A 23,103-nucleotide genomic window follows, 5' to 3' on the forward strand; every position below is an offset into this window, starting at 1 on the left:
GTAGACTCCCCCATTTAAAAATTATTCATATTTTTCCATTAGTTTATATAGTTAGGGCATGTTGGTTTTATGGGGGAAGGCTTACCTCAATGGATCTTCAAATATTTCAGAGATAGAGCATTTCTAGGTATGAAGTTATTTTTAAAAAATATTACCATATTTTTATCCTATAGGGAAAATGGCCACTGCAAACTAAAATACTTATTTATTTCCTCTGTGATTTACCAAACATTAAGAAATTTGCAGCATCAGTTGGTAACACTGTTTGACAGTTTTGTGGGATGTGGCTTAGACAGTCAGATGTTTAGCAAAGAAAATTGGCCTATTCCTCCCTGGCATTTTTTCCTAGCATTTTTAAATAATGAACTCTGGTTCCATATCACCAGCTGCATTTTGGACGTCTCAAACTTGACCTGTCCAAAATAGAGCTCAGGATTTTTTCACCTCATACTTTGTACTCTTTCCAACTTTTCTGATACTTTTGAGGACGCCCCTATTCTCCTCACTCAGTCTCATAACTGAAGAGTCATCTTCAGCTTCTCACTAGAATCCATCCTACACATCCCATCTGTTTTTAAACCTTGTTTCTGCCTTCATGGTATCTCATATGTCTTTACTGACAAAGGTATCTACCTTTGAGGGTTGTTGTGGGGATTGAATGATACCATATTTGTAAAGTACTTTGCAAACCTTAAAGTGCTATGTAAATGCTAGCTATTAATAAATGTTCATTGACTGGCTGAATAAATAAAAATGAAGTTTGAGTCATCCAGCTATAACATAGACCAAAAAGCACTGTGTATTTGGAGTCTGGAGACCTGGGTTCACATCTAGATTTTACCACTCACTAGTTATGCAGTGTTAGGCTAATAATTAAGCCTTTTATGAGCCTCAGTTTTGTTGTATGTATAACACTTTATAAGCTGTTATATAAAAGTCATCCGTTACTTCATTTTAAATTGTTTTAAATTTGATGCTATGAAATTTCATAATCAAATAGTTTTATTGCAGGTGGAATTTTTTGATGGTTTTACCTTTTTTAATGAATAGTTTTCTGTACTCATTAAGTGTATCTTCACTTTAACATTAGGATTGGATTTGGCATCGGAGTGAAATTTATGGACCAGTTTGATTCAGCAAGCATTTATCAAATGCCCATTGTATACAACGGTATGTTGTTAGGTTTAGGAATAGACCTCCTTGTCTAAGTAGATATTACTGTGGATCGCAGGTACCGCTAGCACTCAGGTTGGGAATAGATCTCCAGTGGCCACATTCATCATCCAGATATTTAAATACATTTTTTTGTTGGGGAGATGGGGTGGGAATCATCTATTCTAACAATTTCATTTTACAGATGAGGAAACTAAGACCCAAAGAGGTTAAATGACTTGCCTAAAATCACAACTTTATAGTATATGGGAGAACCAGAAGTAAAGGCTAAGTTGTCTCCCTTCACTCTGCAACTCTACCTTGCCTGTGCCCCTCTGGTTCTGTTCTCTTGATATTCCACATCTGCTTTTTTGTTTGCTGGATTCTGTGGGAAGTAAAAGGGAAGATTTGTTGGTCATTTAACTTCTGAAAAAGGCAGCTTTGCATATTGAATGGATAGAATTGGGGCGAGCTGGATTCAAGTTCTATCACTGATACCTACTGGCTGTGTGACCTTGGATGTCACTTTTATCATTCAGTGCCTTGGGCAATTCTCTGAGATTATAAGTAGCAGAATGCTGATTATCTCTATCTCACCTGAAACTGCTTTCTACACTTCTGATTATGATTCTGAAGTCATAGTCATGGGACAAAAAAAAAATCTTATAATTTGAAGGAAGCTTTCTGTCAGGCATTGGCTTAGTAGCCAGATTTAATAGGGAAATGATGAACAAATTTCACTTTTGGAAAGAGTTGTCCCCCACTCCACCCCCTCAATATAAAGCGCTTTCTGTATATAGATCTGCATGTCTCTAACTTTCTCAAAAATCTAGTAATGTATTGGTGAGAGAATTTCACATTTATTTGTAGATAGCACAGAGTTATAAAAGAATGGCTTATTTTCTTTTGGGAAAGAAGAAAAGCTACTGGAGGAAGAAGCCCTAGCATATGTGACCTAAGTGGGTAGGAGACCTGGAAGAGAGAGAGAGTAGATGACATTTCTGTAACAGGTACATCTCACTGTCTTTATTCAAAATTAGCTCTACAGCTTTAAACGAAGTGATTAAAAAAAGTCAAACTCCAGCCATAATAAGATGACCTTTTAGTGAAATGCATGTTATTAACGTATTTAATGATATGCATTACAAACTGCAGTGAGCACCATGTTTCATTACAGGTCTAAAATGCAATATCATTAAAGACCTTTAATAGAAACAATGGTTGACATTTTGATATTTCCCATAAGCAAAATATATCCAAGAACACAGAGTATAATGTAACATAAATACAGGAGAAGTGGATTTTTTTTAGTTGCAAAAGAATTTGAAAATAAATTTCACTGGTAATAACTTGCCCTCTCTCCTTTTCTTATTCAGTCATTTAATTCAGGGAAAGGTATCTCGTCCTCTAGTCCATTCGTGCCAGTATTGTGTCAACCTGCCAGTCAAAAAATTCTTCCTTATATCTTACTAAAATTGTAAGCTGTTTCCTCTTGTTTGGCCTTCCATTGACATTGACAACAATTGTTCAACATTCTCCCTGTGAAAACTTAATGTACTCAGCATTCCTAAGGTCACCAGCCTTCCCTTTTCTAAACTAAACAACTTTTATTCCTTTAATCTTTTCTTATAGCACCTACTTGTCATTCACCTGGGCCCTATCTTAGGAAAGTGTGTGTCCCCTCTTCCCTCAATCCCCTATCCCAAGGAGTGGATGGTGGGATATATATTGAAAAGAACTACTGTTTAATTTCTGCATGTAAGTCAAGGGTACCATTTAAGTGCATCCTCCAGAAAAAGAGCCCTCAGAGATGAGTTAGCAGCTTAACAGTGATATTTATTTCTTGTCCTCAATAACACTGACTATTAAGGCCCAGGCTGTATATAAGTGCAGTGAAGCTATGCCACAGGTATTTGCTATCAGAGAATTACAGGGGAGCAGCTAGGTTGCGCAGTGGATAGAGCGCTGGCCCTGGAGGCAGAAAGAATGTGACCTCAGACACTTTACTAGCTGTGTGACTCTGAGTAAGTCACTAAACCGCTGCCTGCATAAAACTGGAAAAGGAAATGGCAAATCACCTTAGTATCTTTGCCGAGAAAACCCCATGGACAGTTGGTCCACAAGGTCACAGAGTCAGATGTGACTGAACAACAGCAAACTGCAGGACACTGGCCTTTGTCTAAGAGGTTGGCTCTATTGATGAACCCCCATGTCCATGGAAAAGAAAGCCTATTTCCATCTAAAGCGGGTATTCTGAACCTTCTTATGTGTCCTGGACCCCTTTGGCAGATTGGTGAAGCCTTTGGAGCCCTTCTCAGAATCATGTTTATAAAGGCATCAAAAAAATTGAATTTCCAAGGAAGCCAGTTATATTGAAATACAGTTATTAGAATATATTTTTAAATGCAAGGTCTTGGACGTCGGGTTGACAACTCCTGATCTAAAGCAATTGCTGTATTAGCTTGGTGACAGTTCTTCTAGAAGTTAGTTGAATCGTGGTCGATAGCTAAGTACTTTTAAGTTTTGTAAAGTGCTTTAAAAATGTGGCCTCATTGGATGTTCCTCACAACCACCCTGGGAGGCAGGTGCTATTATTATCCCCATTTAGAGACAAGGAAACCGAGACAGTGGTTAAGTGACTTGTTTAGGGTCATACATCTAGTAAGTATCTGAAGTTCCATTTGAACTCAGGTCTTCCTGATTCCAAGTCCACTGATTTAACCATGGTGTCCCCTAACTGCTTCCTTATACTTACTGTTATTGGAGGCAGGTTGCCATTTGTCACATTGCTGCCTACTGAATTAGCTTTTTGTTAATTGTTGGATCCCTTCAGCTATGTGGAAGTCATCCTTGTGGTACTGGCTACCCTACTTGATTGGCCAGAACAGTGTTTCTCCCTATGGATTTGACAAACTTAGTTTCCTTTCTTGGTATGTTGACTAGTTTATCGTTATTTTTGAGGGCTCTTATTTTGTAGGAATCAGTCCACAAGCATTTATTAAATAAAGTGTTTACTATGTGCCACGCACGGTGCTAGGCCCTAGGGACACAAATACAATAAATGAAACAATCCCTTTTTGTAAAGAGTTTGCATTTTAATTAGGGGATGAATTAATACCTTATGGAACTGAAATCTTTCTAGTCTAGCAGACTTTTCTTCTTCCCATTTTGTACAAAGCCCCATTTCCTTCTTAATTTACTTTATTTCCTTAGAGTTCTCCACATCTCCCCACCTTAGAGTTTTCCCACAATGCTCCTCTTACTTCTGTACTCTTCTTTTCTTTAATAGAAACATTTTTAGGAAGGGTAGATTCCTGGATAATTCTTGGGGGTCTCTCTCTTATGGTAATGGACAAATGATACAGTATTTCTAGGGATAAAGGAATGGGCTATATTAACCCATGGTGGCATTTCTGCTCAAAAAAAAATTATCTCTAGCTTTAAAACCTTCCCCAGAAGAGAATAATAGATTACACACAGCTTCCGGTTTTTGATGTGGGTTAGTACTGAAAAATGAGATGTCTTTAAACTCCTTTTCCCTCTCTTTTTGATAAGTGATATAATGTGGTTTGGACACTCAGAGATTCCTGAGATTCCAGGTTCTGGTTGATGATTTACTGCAAAATTGCTTATAAATTGAAGTAGAAAATGTTTTGCAGACCTGGCAGCTTTCTGGCTTCACACCCATTTGTCACCCAGCATTTCCCTTTGTGTATAGAACAAGAATTAATTAGGCTGCACTGCAGGAAAAGTTTATGGCTATAATTTATATAGGATGAATTTCTTTTTAAAGAGACAGCATTGCTTTGTTTGTACCTTTGTATGTGTACATGTGTGTGTCTGTAGTTGCACACATGCATATATGAAATGGATATGCACATGATTATTTTTTCTCCATAAAGCACTTGAAGATGAGACTTTCTGGGCTTTGGAGTTGGAAACCTTTTATTCTTTGCTTGGTGAAGAAGCTTTAGGCTTTGAGGAAGTAGATTGATGCTTTTGAAAAACAGTGGTTACTTTGAGATTACTGTGTGTGCACATGTTGAATTCTGACTACATTTATACTAACAAACACTCAGGTTTAGGTTCTCCTTGTAGATATTGGTCGGAAGTCTGATTGGAAAAGAGCTTTGTTTTCTAGGACCATTATCTCCCAGCCTCTTCCATAATCTGAGATTCTGCCTTTTCTTAGGGTCTTGCTCATTCAATTAATGTTTTCATAATCAATGCTAGTCAGAACTTGCAATTTGTTCCTGATTTGCACATTAAAGAGCTCCATCAATTAAGAATCCTGGTGTTTGGCATGTTCCCGCAGGATCTGTGCATTATTTACATGGTAAAAGTACAAGATGCAAGTTTCCCAGTTGGAGGGGCGACGGCTGTTAATCCTGCCTTTTTTTTCTTGGTGAATAACAATTCTTTCCCAACTCATTGAAACTCCTCAGGGATTTACAGTTCCAAAATAGGTACAAAATGATCCAAGTGAGAGAATCACAATGGAACTGTAGAAGATGAATTATTTGTTTAAGGTGTTGGGAGGGGGGAGATCTCTGGAGAAAGGTTCATAGAAGTGGTGTGTTTTTAACTTGTATTGGTTCCTCCAACTTAGCCAAATGTGCAAAAATCACCTAATTGTTTTCATCACTGAATTTGCAAAGATTTTTTTAAAGTATTAGTGTGAATAGCATGTGAAAGACAACTTTATTAAATCATGATTCCAGCAATCTTCCTGAGTTTATTATCCTATGATCTAGGAGCCAGAAGGTACCTGTTTACTAGAAATAAGTGACAGTTGTTAGATTCAAGGCATTTACATATACCGTTCCTATTTAGTGATTGCTTTTGAGGAATATCACTCCAGCGTGTTCGTTTGGATTGTACCATTATTTCTGTCTGAGGATTGATGGTAGCTTCCATCTTGATATGTGGGAGATCATCTACAATGGATCAAAGCTTGAGATCAGGCCACCTGTGGGAAGCAGGATTGAGACAGCATTTGATAATGCCTAGTGCTTGGCAGGCAACCTGTATCTGTCTATAAAGTGCAACTCTCTAAGCATGTATGTATTTATCTATAAAGCCCACCTAAAAATTTTCAGTTACGAAGTATTTTTTTATAGGACATGGGGAGATTTTTTTTTCCTGATCCTTACAAATGTTGTGTGTGACTTGGTTTAATTGGCTCATACATCTTTTCCATTAATTTTAAAACCAGAATTATGGTAGAGAAAGAACTATAGGAGAGGAAGGGGGAAAAAAGCATATGTTTGGTTTAGCATTGCTATTGCATCTTGGAGGAAGCCTACGTGACAAGAAACATTTATTACATATTAATTTTGCCGTGATTGTGGGGGGGGGCCGGGAGGGGCCAATCTTCCAAAAGTGTATTTTGTTGTGCTTGAACTGCACTTGACCTTAGCTTAACTTCCTTGGGGATTGTTTTATGACCTAGACATAGCATTGGAGTACCCTCTTTGGAATATGGACTCAGATTTACCGGATGCTGTTGTGGGGAGGCAAGCTGGCTATTCAGGGGCAGCAGGGGGCAAAACAAGAAATCTGACCCCCACCCCCATTTGTACTGGTTAGAGAAGCTGTTCATATAGTCAGTAACTTTTAAGTTGTGACCTACACTTTACACATTATACTCATTCAGATAAGGATGTAGATAACATTTTTGGTATCCTCAGGAAATTAAGTGGATTTAATCATGAGAGCCCACTCAGAAGAGACTATAGACAGCCAAGATGAGTATAGGAATTGTTATTCTCTTTTCTTCGTATGTGACATATAATAGGGACTGGACTTGTGATTTCATTGCTATATTGAACTCTCTAGATGTGGAAATTTCACTCTACCTTTTCAGATTGCCACCTTCTGCAAAACTTAAAAGTCTTTGAGAGTTGTCTAGATCACTGAAAGGTTCCCATGACTTACCCAAGGTCATACAACTAGTAGAGAGTTGGCATTGAAACCTTGGTCTTCCTTGTTTGGAGGCTGGCTCTCTATTTATGCCACAATGTTTATATAATAAGCACTCAATAAATACTGGTTAAATTAAATTATATTTTTTAGTCAAGGTTCTTTGAAGAAGAATAATGATGATGAAGGGATGTAGAAATGGGGAGGGACAAAAGGCTAGAGATTTAGGTGCATTGTAACATTTATAATCGTGGTAGATTATAATATAGTGCTATTTCTGTGAAACACATTTATGTTCTCAATAAATAGGAAGTGACCTTGAGTGATCATCTGATCCATCTCCTTGTCTGCAAACAGGCAAATGCTTTAGTCACTAGGGACAGGTTTTTGTTGTTGTTGTTGTTTTTTATTTTTTGGACATTTTTAGGGATAAAGAGTCTATGAATAGACTTCATTTGGGTAATTCATTCCAATGTTCTCTCACCGTTTTCAATATGTCTGACTGAAATTTCCCATTTTCATTTTAACTTCTTTCCTTTTATTTGAGTTTTTGTTGATATGGACAGCTGCTTGGTTTCCTTTCATGAAAACTTTTTACTTAAACACATGAAGTTACTCTTTAGCTTTCTCTTTAACATACTAAACAGTTCTTTAAAATATTGATGCTTTTAGATTTCATATCACCTTCATTTCCCAATGAAATTTCTCTGCATTCCAGAGAACCATCACTTAGAATAAAGAAAAAAAGGTTAAAAAAATTTCTGCAAAATTAATTAAAACATCAGAAAAAGTTCATCATCATCTGTAATGTTCCATGTCCATGTGAAGGTGTTCGTACTTCAAAGAAGGGAGAAAAGTGCTTTCTCATCTCTTCTTCGGGGCCAAACTTTGTTGTTATAGTTTTTAAAAATAAGCTTTTTATTTCTGTCTTTTGTTTTTATATTACCTACATTTCCAAGTTGTTTTTCTCTCTCTCTTTCTCAGAGAGGCATCACTTATGACAAAGAATAACAAAAAGAAAAAAAAAGCAGTTCAGCAGAACCAGCTACCCAACACGTTGAAAAAGTTTGACACTGTATGCAGTGTTCCATACCCAGAGTTACCAATCTCTGCAAAGAAGAAAAAGAAGTCTCCTATTTCTTCTTCAGGGCCAAGCATGGTCATAATTTTGTAGTATTCTGTTTCAATTTTTGTTACTGTTCTTTCCATTTACATCATTATAGTTATTGGGTATATTATTTTCAGGGTTCTGCTTATCATCGTACTTTGCATCAATTCGGGTCTTCCTATATTTCTTTGTATTAATCATTTTTTACAGTATAGTAAAATCCTTCTATATTCACATACTACAACTTATTTATAGATTTCCCCATTTTCAGGTATCTTTGTTTCTAGTTCTTTTCTACTATAAAAAGTGCTGCTGTAAATATTTTTATGTATATGGGACTTTTTTCTTTAAATCATTGACCTCTTTGAAAGATATGCTTAGAAGTAGAATTTTTGGGTCATAGGCTATGCATATACTAGTTATTTTCTTAGTGTAATTCCAAATTGTTTTCCAGAATAGTTAGACCAATTCCCAGCAACAGTGCTTTAGTTGACCCTCTTTCCCTATCTCCTTTGACATTGACCATTCCCATCTTTTTCATCTTTGTTAATTTGAGGAACCTAATTGTTGTTTTGACTTTCATTTATCTTATTAATGATTTTGAACTTCATGTAGTTGTTAGTATTGCATTTCTTTGGAGAACTATTCTTATCTTTTGACCTTATCTCTTGGGGAATGGCTTTTGTTTTTTTATGTTTATATTAGTTGCCTATGTATGTTGAATGTCATAATCAGAAATTATTGATACAATAGTTGTTAGCAATATTTGATAGAAGTATTTTCCCATTTAATCACTTTCCTTTTTACTCTAGTTGCTTTAATTTTGTTTATACAAAAGCATATAATTTCATGAAATTGAAATGATCTATTTCATCATTTTTAATGACCTTTGTTCCTTGTTTTGATAAGAATTCATTCCCTAAGACCTGTATGAACTGATGCAAAGTGAAGAGAGCAGAACCAGGAGAACGTTCTACACAATAACAGCACTATTATAAAAATAATCAGTTTTGAAAGTCTTAGTAACTAATCCAACACAAAAACCCACAACAGTTGCAAAGGATTCATGATGAAACGTGCTATCCACAGCCATCAGATGGGCTTGAGGATGGATTGAAGCATGCTTTGTTCTTTTGTTGTTGTTGTTGTTGTTGGTAGTGGAGATTTAGGGGGAAAACATAGCTAACGCTGAAATTTGTTTTGTATGATCATGTATATATATTTGTGATAGATTTTATTTTTCTTGCCTTCTCATTGGAGATAGAGGGAGTGTTAGAGGGAGGAAGAGAATTTGGAACTGGAGAAAAAAAAAGAATAAAAAAAGACAAAATTTAAAACAAAAAGAAATTCTGCCCTAGCCACCGTAAGGTGGTACCTGATTAATATCTGCAGATTGGGGGGGTGCAGCTTTGACAAAGTGTAACACTCATTTATGCTTTAAAACTTTAAAATATATAATTAAAAAGTACTTATGCAAAAGTTAACACTATATACAATGGAGAAATACTAGAAACTTTCTAAATAAATATAGATTTAAAGCAGAGATGCTTTCTTTCCTTTCTGTTGTTTGATGAGAAATGCCAGGAGTAGAAATAAGACAAGAAGGAAATTCTTGTGTAAAGAGGCAAAGGAGAGACAAAACTATCCCGATTTGTTGTTGATGTATCGATTTACTAGAAAAATCTTAAGGGATCAACAAAGAAACTAATTGAAACAATGGTTTAGAAAAGTAACAGGATACAAAATAAAGCAGTAAAAATCAGTATATTTCTATATAGCAATAACAGAATCCAGAAGGGAATAATAGAAAGGGAAGTCCCAATCAGAATAACCACAAAATGCACAGTGTACCAGGGAGTCAGTCTACCAAAGCACACCCAATATTTGTATCAATACAATTACAAAATACTTCTTTAAGAAATAAAGGGTAAGGGAGATACCTAAAGATATTAGTGCTTATGGCTGAGTTCTATCAATATAGTAGTGACAGTACAACCAGAATTAATTTACAGCTTCAATGTTATATCAAGGAAATATTTTTTACAGACCCAGACAAAATAATAATTTATTTGTAAGAACAAAAAATCTTAAATATCAAGAGAAACAATGAAGAAAAAAAGTAGGAATAGAGCGGGGGGGGGGGGATAGTACTTTCAGTAAAGCACTAATCAGCAAAAATGTTTGGTACTCTTTAAAAAATAGATCAGATGGAATTGACTAGACAAGGAAGAATAAGAGATAGTTGGACTCAATCCAATGAATAATAAGCTTGAAAACTTAAATTACCTAGGAAAGGACTCTTATATTTGACAAGAATTGCTGGGAAAGCTAGAAAGAAATCTAACAGAAATTAGGTTTAGACCACCATATTATATCATATACCACAATAAACTCAAAATGTATATGTGCTCTGTTAAAGGTTATGCCATTAAAAAAATTAGAAGAGAATCAAACTAAACAATTCCAACTCCTTTAGTATTTTCTCATGGGACATAGTTTCCATCCTTGGGAATTGGTTCCACTTTATTTTCCTTAATATTCCTTTTAAGGTACAGTGATCAAAACTGGACATAGTACTAGAAGGACTTCCTCATGTTTTTTGATTGGGGTTTCCTTTGTTTTATTGGTTTTTAAATGATTAACATTCAGACTTGCTTTCAGTTTCCTGTATGGTTTGCACATTTAACTGAGAACAGTGCTTCTTAAAGGCTTTTTTCTTTAGGAAAAAGAAAGTGTGTTTAGATTTTACATGTATCTATTTTACTTATGGTCATACAGTCTGTGAGGTTCTTGTATTAGTCTGAATCCTGTTTCCCCTTTCCAAAAATGCTGTGTAAGTGAAACATCAGTTATATAAAAAAAGCCCTTTAAAGACTAGAAATGCACCTTTAAAAGTACATGCCAAGAAGGATATCCATCAGCTATCATTTGTACCTTCATAAATATCAAGCAGCAGTTTTATTTTTATTTTTTAATTTTTAAAAATTTAACTCAATTTTTATTTTATATATGATCAGATTCTTCCCCAGAGTAGTGAACTTGAAGCAAAAAAGAATGAATTACTATATAGAACTCTTCCTGATCCACATGATTCATTTTATTTTTTCTGAATCTCAGTTTAACCCATAAAATAGAGATAACATGATGACAATAATATTCTTTGCAAGAGCATTTTTAAGGAGTAGCCGATAAGTTATAATGGCCTTTGCATTTATAAAGTGTCAAGCATATTAAAATGGCTTTGAGGATCTCAGTAGAAGCTCTTGCATCTTATATACCATGGCATGTTTGAAATCTAGCAAAAGGCCTCCAGCTTTCTTCTGGGTGCCACGAAAAAGGCGGGTACCTCTAGCTGTTCAGTTCCCTGCTAGTGTGCAGCTTTGGAATGGATGTAGCAAGAATGCTTTAGAAGAGATTTTTAAAAGTCTATAGGCTTTTTTTTTTTGAGATTGTGATTCCCTATTTTGTCATTAAGTATAGCAGCCACTCACTGGCCTGATCCATTGCTGACCTGCATGGAAATTTTGATTAATTCTGTTTCTGACTTAGGCAGATTTGCCTCTCCTAAAGCAGCCAGAGGGCTCCTCACTCTGGTTCCAGACTCAATGCCAACATCCACACCTTATAGGCTTTAGTCTTACTGCAGCTCAGAACTCCTGAGCTCAAGTAGTCCATCAACTTTAACTTTTCTAGTAGCAGGGATTACAGTTGTATACCACCATGCCCACCTAAACTTTCATAAATAATGAGTTATGAGGTGAATGCAGTGTGCATTTAATGTATGGGAAATTTCAGTTTGACCCCATTTGATTCCAGTATTTTTGTGACTGAATAAACAAATGCCCTTATTTTTTAACTATGTGATGTATTATTTCTCTAGTCTCACTGAAAAGCTGAATTTTTTATTGTGTGCTACCTGTGGGAATTTAAGGTATTTGGTTTCTTTTCCTAAGGAGAATTTCATTACCTAAAAGCCTGTTTGTTTATGGCTTACAGTATGAATGAGGAAGATTATTTTAAAAATTATTATTTCATAAAAGAGAGACAGCCTTACTTTGAATGCATTCTGATTTCCTTCCTAATAAGCTCCCCTTGCTATAAAGTTTTACGCCATTGCTTTTAAATATAGTGAGATATCACAACCCTCACATTTTGTGCATTTACTTTGTCCACTTAAAGGGAAAAAGCGTATTTTCTCTTTCAGGAAATAGTATTGCCAGGAGAAATGAAGGTGTAGGTACTGCCAAGTTGTAGGTAACAGTGGAGAATTTGGGGAAGTCCATTGATCAGTTAGATTGCTCTGTCCTATAGGGCTTGTTAAGGATTTATTGACACACTCTATCAAGGTGTTTGAGAGAGGTATTCAGGGAAAGCTAAGAAATTCTACAGTCCTTTTCCCTTCCTTGTAAATTCATGCTGGGTCAGAAATTACAGCTTGAGTGGGATATCCCTCCATAGAGCTCAAATACACCCTATCTATCATTTTACTTAGTGTGGCAGTAATGTAAAATGGTGAGGACTTCCTTTCTTTCTTTCCTTCCTTCCTTCCTTCCTTCCTTCCTTCCTTCCTTCCTTCCTTCCTTCCTTCCTTCCTTCTCTCTCTCTCTCTCTCTCTCTCTTCTCTCTCTCTCTCTCTCTCTCTCTCTCTCTCCCTCCCTACTCTTTTGGTTCTGTTCCCTTCCAAACATGTCTTATCATGTCTCTTCTGTTTTCTCTCTACTTCCTCCTACTGGCTACCCCCTCCTCTCCTTCTCATTTTCTACCTATAGATTTTGTTAAGACTTAAAAATAAACTTTCTCCAGAGTCCTCTTCTATGATTTTACAATGTCTTGGATTGAATATTTCTTACCTATTTTGTATTTTGAATTAACCATAAATTGTTTTTTTTTCCATAGGACCCTTGCATTGACTGGTCTCCCTGCTATTGTGGAGCCCTTTTACAGTTCAGAATACCCACTTCATATATTAAGAATTTAGTCTCCATGCCCCTATGTTGCTGCCCATTTAAGCATTTTCTGCTTTGGGGATTGTAGAGCCAGAGAATCACCACATTGCAAAACTCTTGGCAGAGTAGTTCAACTAAATCCACGGTCCTCCTGGTAGCACATGTGTATATGTGTATGTGTATATGCACACATATGTACTTAACATCATAAATAAAAACCCTGCAGTTGAACACACTGTGGGAGTAATGAAAACTTGTCCAAATGGCCCACGTTAAGGAATTTGTAACCGGTAGGACTCTTTCATGCTGGTTAATGCCATGCTGCTTGGGGAATATAGAACAAGCCCAAACAGTAATACTGACAGAATTCGGAATTATGATACAGTGGAGCCTTCACGTAATTCTTTGTTGAAGAAGTTAGGGCCTAAATGTTAAGGCTTATTGTTATTCTGAGTTGATAATCTCTGCCTTGCTTTAATAATTTTTCCTCATGCCTGGGTAGCCTGCGAGTTGCACAATAATCACTCACACAGCTTTGTAATCAATGCCCAAAGTAATAGGATTCCTCTGGCCACCGGCAATTAATAAATTTGTGTCTTTTTTAAAACACTAGCAAGTCGGGCCTGAAATACGACTGACTGGCTCTCCTCATTTGCATATTTATTGCAGTGGAAAAATTCTTACCAGATGATTGATGCTGAGCCTGCCTCTTGAATTCCAAGCAGCACATTATTATGAAATGAAAAATGCCGGCCATACAGTTGATTAAAGTTGAAGACAGTGGAATCGGTGTTTTTTAAGATTGTGGGAGAATTAAAGGCATATTTTAATAGATGTTGACAAGAAGTGAACTAACAAAAGCAAAGCAAAGGATTTGCTTGAAAAGATTTAATCAAACGTCTTTCTTGGGGGATTAATTGCTGGGGATGACTAGTGCAAGTGGCAGGCTTGTGGATTTGAATGAAAAGTATTGTTCTTAGGCCAACATATTGTGTGTCATTTTGACCTATAGTTTAGCTCCAGTTTCCGAGTTACTTTTAAAGGAGAAAAAAATTGCCTTGTAATTTGAACATCCTGCTAAGCATATATATCTAGCTTAATGAAAATGTGTTTTTATGTAGCTATATCCACATATGTATTTATATATTTTAATGCTTATATATGTTTTTTAAAACAGATAAGGTAAGCCTCTTTCTTGCTTGTAAAAATGCATTCTTCTCTTCTCTGCCCCCCACCCCCCACCCCCCCTCTGAGTCTTCTGGGAACCAGCACTCTTACAATTTTAATTGATAAACTGTATGTGAATGTGTTCAAACTAAAAAAAAAAAATGCAGGGTATTTAAATGTCCAAAAACTTAGATGAATCAGAAAGCTTATACAGCTATTAGGTGATAGCATTTTGTACATAAGATGTTGTTTTTTGATGTAGGCTGTTGGCATATCAGTAACATGTTACTGAATATTTTAATAGAGAAATCTGTGCATACCAGCCTAATCCTTTAACTGTAGATCAGTAAGCAGACATTTAATATTATCTCACCTGTACAAAGACAATTCCATGATAATATACTGCCTTACATTTTTACAGCACTTTGTACTTTTCAGAATATGTTCACATATTATTAATTCACTCACTTAGTCCTGACATCATTTCTGTGAGGTAGCCAGGGCAAGTTGTGTTATTCACATTTTATAGATGAGGAAACTAAGACCCAAAGAGATTAAATTGACTGGCCCAAGGTGTCGCTGAGCTAGTTAGTGGGAGAGTCAGAATTAGAATGCTGGTCTCCTGCCAGCCCTCTTTCTGCAACATTGTACTCTGAACGTTGTTAACAAAGTTGCTTACCAGAGCCTATTACTGTTGAGGTGAAAGAAATCCAGCCTATCTCCTGTTAAAGGAAGGTCCTCTGGAAATTTGGCCCAGGGATCTGAAGGTGGCACATAGGAGCTGTCTTTTATTGGAGAGTCTTCTATCAAGAAAGATAGAGAACAAAGCCTGTGCTTTCAGTTGCTTTTTTCCACTGCTAGTCACATCTAATGACTATCACCATCATAAAGTGGGAAGCTAGTGGTGATGATTGCAGGTGTCTGGTCCTGTGTGTATACAGGCTTTCACTAGCTAAGGGACACTCACTGGCAGTGGAGAAGTCTCCGCTAGATCTGGAAAAGTTGGAGCCAGTGGGGTAGTGGAGATTCCTCTCATGGCCTTGGCATTGGAAGGGAAGGAGAGTTTAGAATGTTAACACGTCTTCACCTTACTAGGCCACTTAGTGACATTAATGTTGATAAACCTTTTTTTTCCTTGAGTAGAGGTGGAGTTTGAAGAACAGAATGACGGATTTCATCTCTGGTAGGTCTCCGAACACTTTGATTCATGGCAGTGCTATCCCTGAATGGAGCTTAAATACTCCAGGGCTACTTTTTGACTGGGTGAAGGGGTGTATAAAATGAGAACATATGAGAGAGTATTAACAGAAAGGCATTCTTTGATTTACTGATACTGGCTCTCAGCTTTCTTGTTGGATTGATATGCTGTCGAATAATATATCTGCAGTAAGTAGTCTTTTTTTACTTGAACTTTTTCTTTATTTGGCTTGAACAAAATTAAGGGTCTTGTGAAGTATTTGAAAGTGGCCTTAAAAGTTAGGGCCATGCTATAGAGGCCATCACAATTTCCAGATGTACTACATGTAAAAATCCCATTTTGGTGTGGTATTTGTAGGAAGCAGCTTCAAACTGTATAGGTTGTCCTGTGGCTTCTGCCCCATCTGGCTCTTGTTTCCAAATTTTAGATAGTGACATCTAGAAAGGCGACAAATTTGTTCCTGACAAACTCAGGAAGGCTGGGGAGCACGAATGGATATTGGTCTGTGTACAGAGCTGAACTGAACTGCAGATGGTGGTGGTCATTCCTGGTATTCAGGGCTCTACATTTGCAATTCACTTTTTTCAGGTAAAAAAGTATATAATTCACTTCACATATACACATTCCCTCTGGAGAGGAGGGGAGAGGCATAGTCGCTGGGTACATTAATAGACTTTGAATAAGAGAACTGGGTTTTTTTTCTGACCATTCCAGCCCATCCCATCTCTCCACCTCTATCCCCCCCCCTCACTGGAGTGTACTTTTTTCCCCTTTTATTTTTCACCTAGTTACTGTAAATGCTTTAAGAACTAGGAGCTACTGTGGAGTCTCCAGTTAATTGAGAAATTTTTAGCTTTTCCTCTTTTGATAAGCACTAGTGAGTTCATATTTGTAAGTATTGTTTACATCCTTCCCATTTCCTGTATCTCCCTTAAACATTTTTTCCTTCTATTTTTCATAAATTAGCATATGTTTTATTTTAGAGTCTGGCTTCTTTGAATAATTTATGCCTTTAAAACAGAAATATATTGATTTTTTTTCTATCTTATATATTTGTTTCTTTTTTTTAACTCTACTTGTTTCTGTACAGTTCTTTTCTGAAGATTAGGTTTGAGAACAAGTCGAGAACTTTGGTTGCATGTAAATAAGCATCTTGAATTGTTCAGCTCATATTTATTGTAAACCTACAGGGTGTATGGTACTAATTGCTAAAGGACAAGAAGTGGTACTGAAAATAGAACAGATAGTCTTGGCTCACAGAGAGCTTTTAATGTAATAAAGACAGTTAAAAATGAACAGGCCACTTTTACATGCAAGGGCAATGTTGTCTTTTATAATTTTAATTTTTTAAATTTATGAATTTATCACTTTGGGGACTTCTGCATCGAGGATGCTTTCTACCAGTGTGGGTTGGCAGCTATTGTACAACAGTCTTACAAAGTTGCCAGGGGCTCCGTAGAAGTCATTTACCTAGTGTGTGTCAGAGGCTGGACTTGAACCCATGCCATCCTGACTGAGGCCAGCTCTCTCTGCAGAGCTGCCATTTTAAAGTGACCATGGGCAAGTCGTTCTGAGCCTCAGTTTCCTTATCTATAAAATGGGACTGATAATACTACCTACCTAACTACTTCACAGGGTTGGTGTGGAAAAGGACTTTGTAAAACCTAAAGGGGCAGCTAGGTGGCACAGTGGATAGAGCTCTGGCCTTGGAGTCAGGAGGACATGAGTTCAAATCCAGTCTCAGACACATGACACTTACTGGCTGTGTGACCCTGGGCAAGTTACTTAACCCCGATTGCCTCACCAAAAAGCAAAAAAAACCAAACAAACTTAAAGGCACTAACTGTATATATATGAGTTGTTCTTATTGCAACAAGAGTAACCAGGTGATAGAACTCCTGGAGACATTTCCAACTTAGCGCGTCCAAAGCAAAATTTATTAGTTTTTCTTCTGAACCTTTTATTTTCCCAAATGTTCTTATTTCTCTGGAAGGCATCACCATCCTTCTGGCCTCCCAGGGTTGACATTATATAACGTTGACGTTATCCTCAGCTCCTTGGGTCTCCTTCAGCTGCCAGATCTTGCCATTTCTACCCCTTACATCTTGACCTCTTCTCTCTCCTTATTTTTCTACTATTATAGGTCAGGCCGTCATCATTTCTCCTTTAGATTACTATAATGGCTTCCTAATTGGCCTCCTTGTCTCTTTCCACTCAAGTTCATCCTACACATAGCTGCTAACAAGATTTTCCTTAAATGAAGATCTGATTATCTTGCTCCCATATTCAAACTCCTGTGGTTCTCTATTGACTCTAGGATAAGATATAAACTACTTGGTTTAGCTTTTAAAGCCCTTCATAATCTGATCCACTCTACCTACTTTTCCAGCTTCATTGTATACTACTTCCCATCTTGTAGTTTCTGATGCAGCCAAACTGACCTCTACCTGTTCCTCCCACATGACACTCCACTTCTTTTCTCTGCCTTTGCACTGTCTATTCCCATTCCTAGAATTCACTGCATCCTCATCTCCACCTCATAGAGTCCATCTCTTCATTCAAGATGGAGTTCAGGCACCACCTCTGATATGAAACCTTTTCTGATCCTCCACTAGCAGCTGACATTGCCCTTCCTCTCAATCTGTTTTGTATTTATTAACTTTTATTTATTCTGTGTATATTTATATATGTACTTCTATTTTTCCCCATTACAATGTATACTTCTTCCAAGTAGGTATTGTTTCATTCTTTGTATTTCTATCGCCAGTGCCTAGTACTGTGCCAGGCACATAGTTAGTGCTTGATAAATATACCTACAATTAATAAATGTTGAGTGAGTGATTGATTGATTTGAATGAAATGTTCTTTATTTCCTTCTGTCCAGTCTGAGAAGTTTTTTGTTTTTGTTTTTGGTTTTTTTTGGTTTGGTGTTTGTTTTGGGTTTTTTTTTTGGAGTACGTGAGAGCTTAAGTGTATTTAAAATTTTTTTTAATTTTTTTAAATCTGGATTTAATAAAGAACCAAAAAAGAACATTTCCCTGTACAGAGTAGAACAGAAAAAGATTATTTGTGGAACTGAGAATCTCTCTTATGTATAGCATGCTTTGAAATATATACACAGTCAGTTTCCTTCTGAGCTTCCTTCTGTACATTTCCTTGCATTTAAAAAAATGCTTCAGTGAGCCCTTCTTTTCTTTTTCTGGCAGTACTATTACTAGCTTCCTTCTACACCCAAATACTCTTCCCCCCAACAAAGAAAGAAAAACACAATCCTTTTGGCAATTAGTAAGAAATACCACCACCCCACCCCAGCACCTCCCAATCTACACGTTTGCCATATCCAAAATTTATATCTCAGTCTATACCTTGAGTCCATAACCTCTCTATCAGGAGGTGGGTAGCTGGCTTCCTTGTCTCTCCTTTGTAGTCATGTTTAGTCATTACATTAGCCAAAGTTCTTAAAACTTCCAAAGTGTTTTCCCCCCCAATGGTTTTGTTATTTGCAAAGTCGTCTCCTGGTTTTGTTCACTTAAATCTGTATCAGTTCACCTAAATCTTCCCAAGTTTCTTGGAAACTGTCTATTTAGTAATTTTTCACAACTTAATATTCCATTACATTCATAAAACATAATTTATTTAGCCATTCCTCAATTGGTGGGCACTCTTTTTGTTTCCAGTGCTTTGCTACAACAAAAAAGAGCTTCTGTAAATATTTTTACAAACAGGGCTTACTAGGTGTAAGTCTAGTAGTGGTATTGCTGAGTTTATTTATATTTTTGAAGTAAAAATTTTGGCTTATGTAGAGGAAAGGAAATGTTCAATGCATTAAGTGATGAAAGATTGTTTCTGCCAGGCTGGCATGGGAAAGAATGAGGAGGCTATTCAGATTGATATGGGCAAATGGGCAGGTCAGAAGCTCGAAAGGCAGAATAGACTTATAGAGGACTTTGAAACTTATGGTTAGAGGATAGTATAGGCTATAAGGATATCTAGGGTATGCAGAGAAGAGGGAGTTACAGTGACCTAAGTGAAAGATAATCAGTCATTATGTGGAAAAGACCAGTGACAGTGGGCTTTGACAAAAAGGGACAAATATCACTGATAGTTGCATGATAAGAATTGATGAGATTTAATGACTCATTGAATATGCAGAGTAAAGGGATCCCCAAAAGGTGTCAGATCTTGAGGTTTCAGAAATAGATAATATATATTAATGAATAAAAAATTAATTTAATTAATAACTAATTTTTAAAAATGATAAATAGATATAATTTCCGGTATAGATGATGAATTCAGGCAAGGATAAAGTTAGAAGAGAAAACTTGCAATTCCATTTTTGCTATGTTGTGTTAGAAGAAATATTAGAACATTCATGTGAATATGGTATAGGGAATATTGTTCAAGTGGAAATGGATTATAGAAAAGCACTTTGCGGGAGAGTTTGTAGCATGTCATTGGTGATAAACTCTGACTGTTGGCAAGGAGATGAAGGCAAAAGATACATAGTATGTTTGGAGGTAGAAGGGACCTTAAGACTATCTAATCCAACTACTTCAGTATTAAACTGAAGCCCCCAAAAGTCAAGTAAACATAGCTTGTCCAGAGCTGACAGAGTTGGGGCTTAAATACAGGTCTCCTGGGATCTCAGTCCAGTGCTCTTTTCACTATACTAGGCTGCATCTAGTTATGGGTTGAATGACCAGAGATGGGAGAGCTCTAAGAGGCCATCTAGTTTAGCTCCTTTTTACAGATGAGGAACTAAGACCCAAAGAGGTAAAGTCAAAAAGGAAGTAGCAGGGATCAGAACAGAACCCGGATCCTTTGATTTCAAATCCAGCAGTCTTTCTATGTAGTGTGCTCAGATCCTTAGCTCTTTTTCATTCTTTGTCCACAGACTCTACCTCTAGTATTTTTAAAAAAATTTTAGTTCTGAATTCTTCCCACCTGTCCTTTCTCCGTCTGTTGAGAAAGCAAGAAAAACAAAACTTGTTACAAGTATGTATAGTCAAGGAAAACAAATTCCAGCATTAGCCATGTCCAAAAATAGTATGTTTTAGTCTGACCTCTGAGTGTGTTGCTCTCTGTTTAGAGGTAGGTAACATATCTTATCATGAGTCCTGTGGAATTTTGATTGGTTCCACTGTGTTGATCAGAGTTCAAGTTGTTTGTTTTTATAATTTTGTGTTATTGCATAAATTATTCTCCTGGTTTTGCTCACTTCAGTCTATATCAGTTCATACAAGTCTTCCCAGGTGTTTCTAAAACCATCCCCTTCATCATTTCTTACAGCACAATAGTGTACCGCTGTAACTTATTTAACCATTCCCCGGTTGGTAGGCACTCCCTCAGTTTTTAATTCTTTGCCACTATAAAAAGAGCTGCTAGAAATATTTTTTTAAAATGTGTGTGCCCTTTTCCTTTTTGAGCTCCTTGGGGTATAGACTTAGTAGTGGCATTATTGGGTCAAAGGGTATGTGCAGTTTAATAATTTTTTTGTCATACTTCCAAATTGCTTTCCAGAATAGCTGAACTAGTTCACAGCTTTACTAGTTGTACATTAAAGTACCTATTTTCCTACAGCCCTTCCAGCATTTGCCATTTTTCTTTTTTACCGACTTTGCTGCTCTAATAGGTGTTAGGTGTTAGTGTACGTTTCTTTACTGGTGATTACAGCATTTTTTCACGTATTGATAACTTGAATTTCTTTCTGTAAAAATTTGTCATCCTTTGACAATTAATTGGAGCATGGCTCTTATTCTTACACATTTGAGTCAAACATTTAGGGATATATCTTAGAAATAAATGAAACTTATTGAGAAACTGGCTGCAAAGATTTTCTCCAATTTCCTGATTTTGTTTCTGATCCTAGCTGCATTGGTTTTGTGCAGAAACTTTAGTTTTATGTAATCAGATTGTCCATTTTGCCTTTTGTGAGTTTTTCTGTCTCTCATTTAGTCATATGACTAGTAATTTCTTCCATGCTACTCTAATTTGTTTTTGATGTTGCCCTTTATGTCTAAATCATGTACCCATTAGGAGCTTTTCTTGGTATATGGTTTTAGAATGTTGGTCTCTGCCTAGTTTCTGCCTGAGTACTTTCTGGTTTCCCAAAAGATGTTGTTGACAGCAGATGATGATCAAAGATCTCAGCTGAGTTCTTGACCCAATAGCTGAGATCTTTGATCTACCCCTCAGCTTAACCAGCTAGCTGCCTCATAATTGTAGTCTGTTAATAGGCAATAGCACAGTGTAATGACCAGTGTTAGACCTGGAGCTAAGAGACCTAATTTCAAATTATAACACTGATTAGCTGCATGACCATGGGCAAGTCACTTCACCTCATTTTCTTCATCTGTAAAATGGAGTTAATAACCCATCTCATAGGGTGGTTGTGAGAAAAATCCTTTGTAAAACTTAAAACATTAACTATGTAAAAGTGTTATAGTAGTGGGGAATCCAGTGATAGAGAGGATTAATCAACCCACAGTCATTGCTCTTAGTGCAAAAACAATTCAAAATCCAGGTTCTGCCTGCCAGCTTTATCTTATATGAATTTCAGTAAATTACTCATTGATTAACTCAAAGAGTGAAGTTGAAGATTGAAAGAATGATAGGAGGTAAGATTCCCAAAGGAAGAAGTCTACAAAGAGAAAAGTAGGAGTCTTAGAACAGAGTCCTAGGACATTGTAAGGAAGAGAGATAGATAGTAGGAGAAAATGGTCAAGTCAGAGAGCATTTTTAGGGACAAGGAGTTGCCAAAACAAATGATAGAGGAAAATTATTAAAGAGGTGAGGGGTAAATCACCAGACATTGGTGTTTCAGAAACTGAGATTGAAGAATGAAATGGTTAATTCTGGTAATACTAATTTATGTATTGATTTTTTATTATAAAATACTTTATGTTATATCCCCATTGGACTTCACAATAGTGCTTTTGGAAACAGCAGTAGCTTCCTTTTCTAGTTAAGCTAACCAGGGCTTAAGAGAAGCAAAAGTACTTTTTCAAGGTTATGTAACTAGTCAGTGGTAAGAGAGGTAGAAGTGAATTATGTCAGAGACTTGCTAATGTGCACATGGACTATTTGCCTTTCTTATTATACATGGTTATAAAATGGAGATTGGCTCCCCATTTTCCTTGGTGCCAGAGCTGTGTATTAGTTGCAGCTGGGGAGTGATCAGCAGTTGTCATAATTGTATGCTCTGTTTCTAGGCCACAAGGCACTTAAAGCATTGCTTACGTCATTGGTGGATCTTCAGGAGGAACTGCTTTACCAGTATCCAGACACAAGATACCTCGTAGATGGAACAAAACCTGAAGAAGAAAGGTAAAGAAGGAATGGACCCTGGGGATGGGAGTGAGGGGGTCTGCTCCTCCCTTACTTTCCTGGTAGTATTTTATTATTTGTGAACAAGAAACCCTTATCTTTCCATGTAGAGAGCAACAACTAATGTTTATGGCATAATAAGCAACTGCCTGTATAGAAGACAGGATGGCTCATGGACTTGTGGGATTAGTCAGTGCTTGCTCTGTACAGAGCCCTGAATTAGACATGGGGAAAGTAGAAAGCTTCTGGACTGATCCCTACCCTCATAGAGTTAGTAATCTACA

General features: G+C 36.7%; 1 protein-coding gene across 3 annotated transcripts in view; it reads left to right on the forward strand.

Annotated features, from left to right (window-relative positions):
- The window catches only part of AATF (apoptosis antagonizing transcription factor), a 123,450-nt gene that overhangs the window by 13,933 nt on the left and 86,414 nt on the right, over window positions 1–23,103 (forward strand). For all 3 annotated transcript variants that reach the window (XM_020991781.2, XM_020991783.2, XM_020991782.2), the window contains exon 5: window positions 22,705–22,819. In XM_020991781.2, coding sequence (XP_020847440.1) covers window positions 22,705–22,819 — 115 coding nt within the window. The remainder of the gene's footprint in view (window positions 1–22,704; window positions 22,820–23,103) is intronic.

The sequence above is a fragment of the Phascolarctos cinereus genome, unplaced genomic scaffold, assembly GCF_003287225.1.
Source record: "Phascolarctos cinereus isolate Bilbo 61053 unplaced genomic scaffold, phaCin_HiC Scaffold_5;HRSCAF=322, whole genome shotgun sequence".
Lineage (NCBI taxonomy): Eukaryota > Metazoa > Chordata > Mammalia > Diprotodontia > Phascolarctidae > Phascolarctos > Phascolarctos cinereus.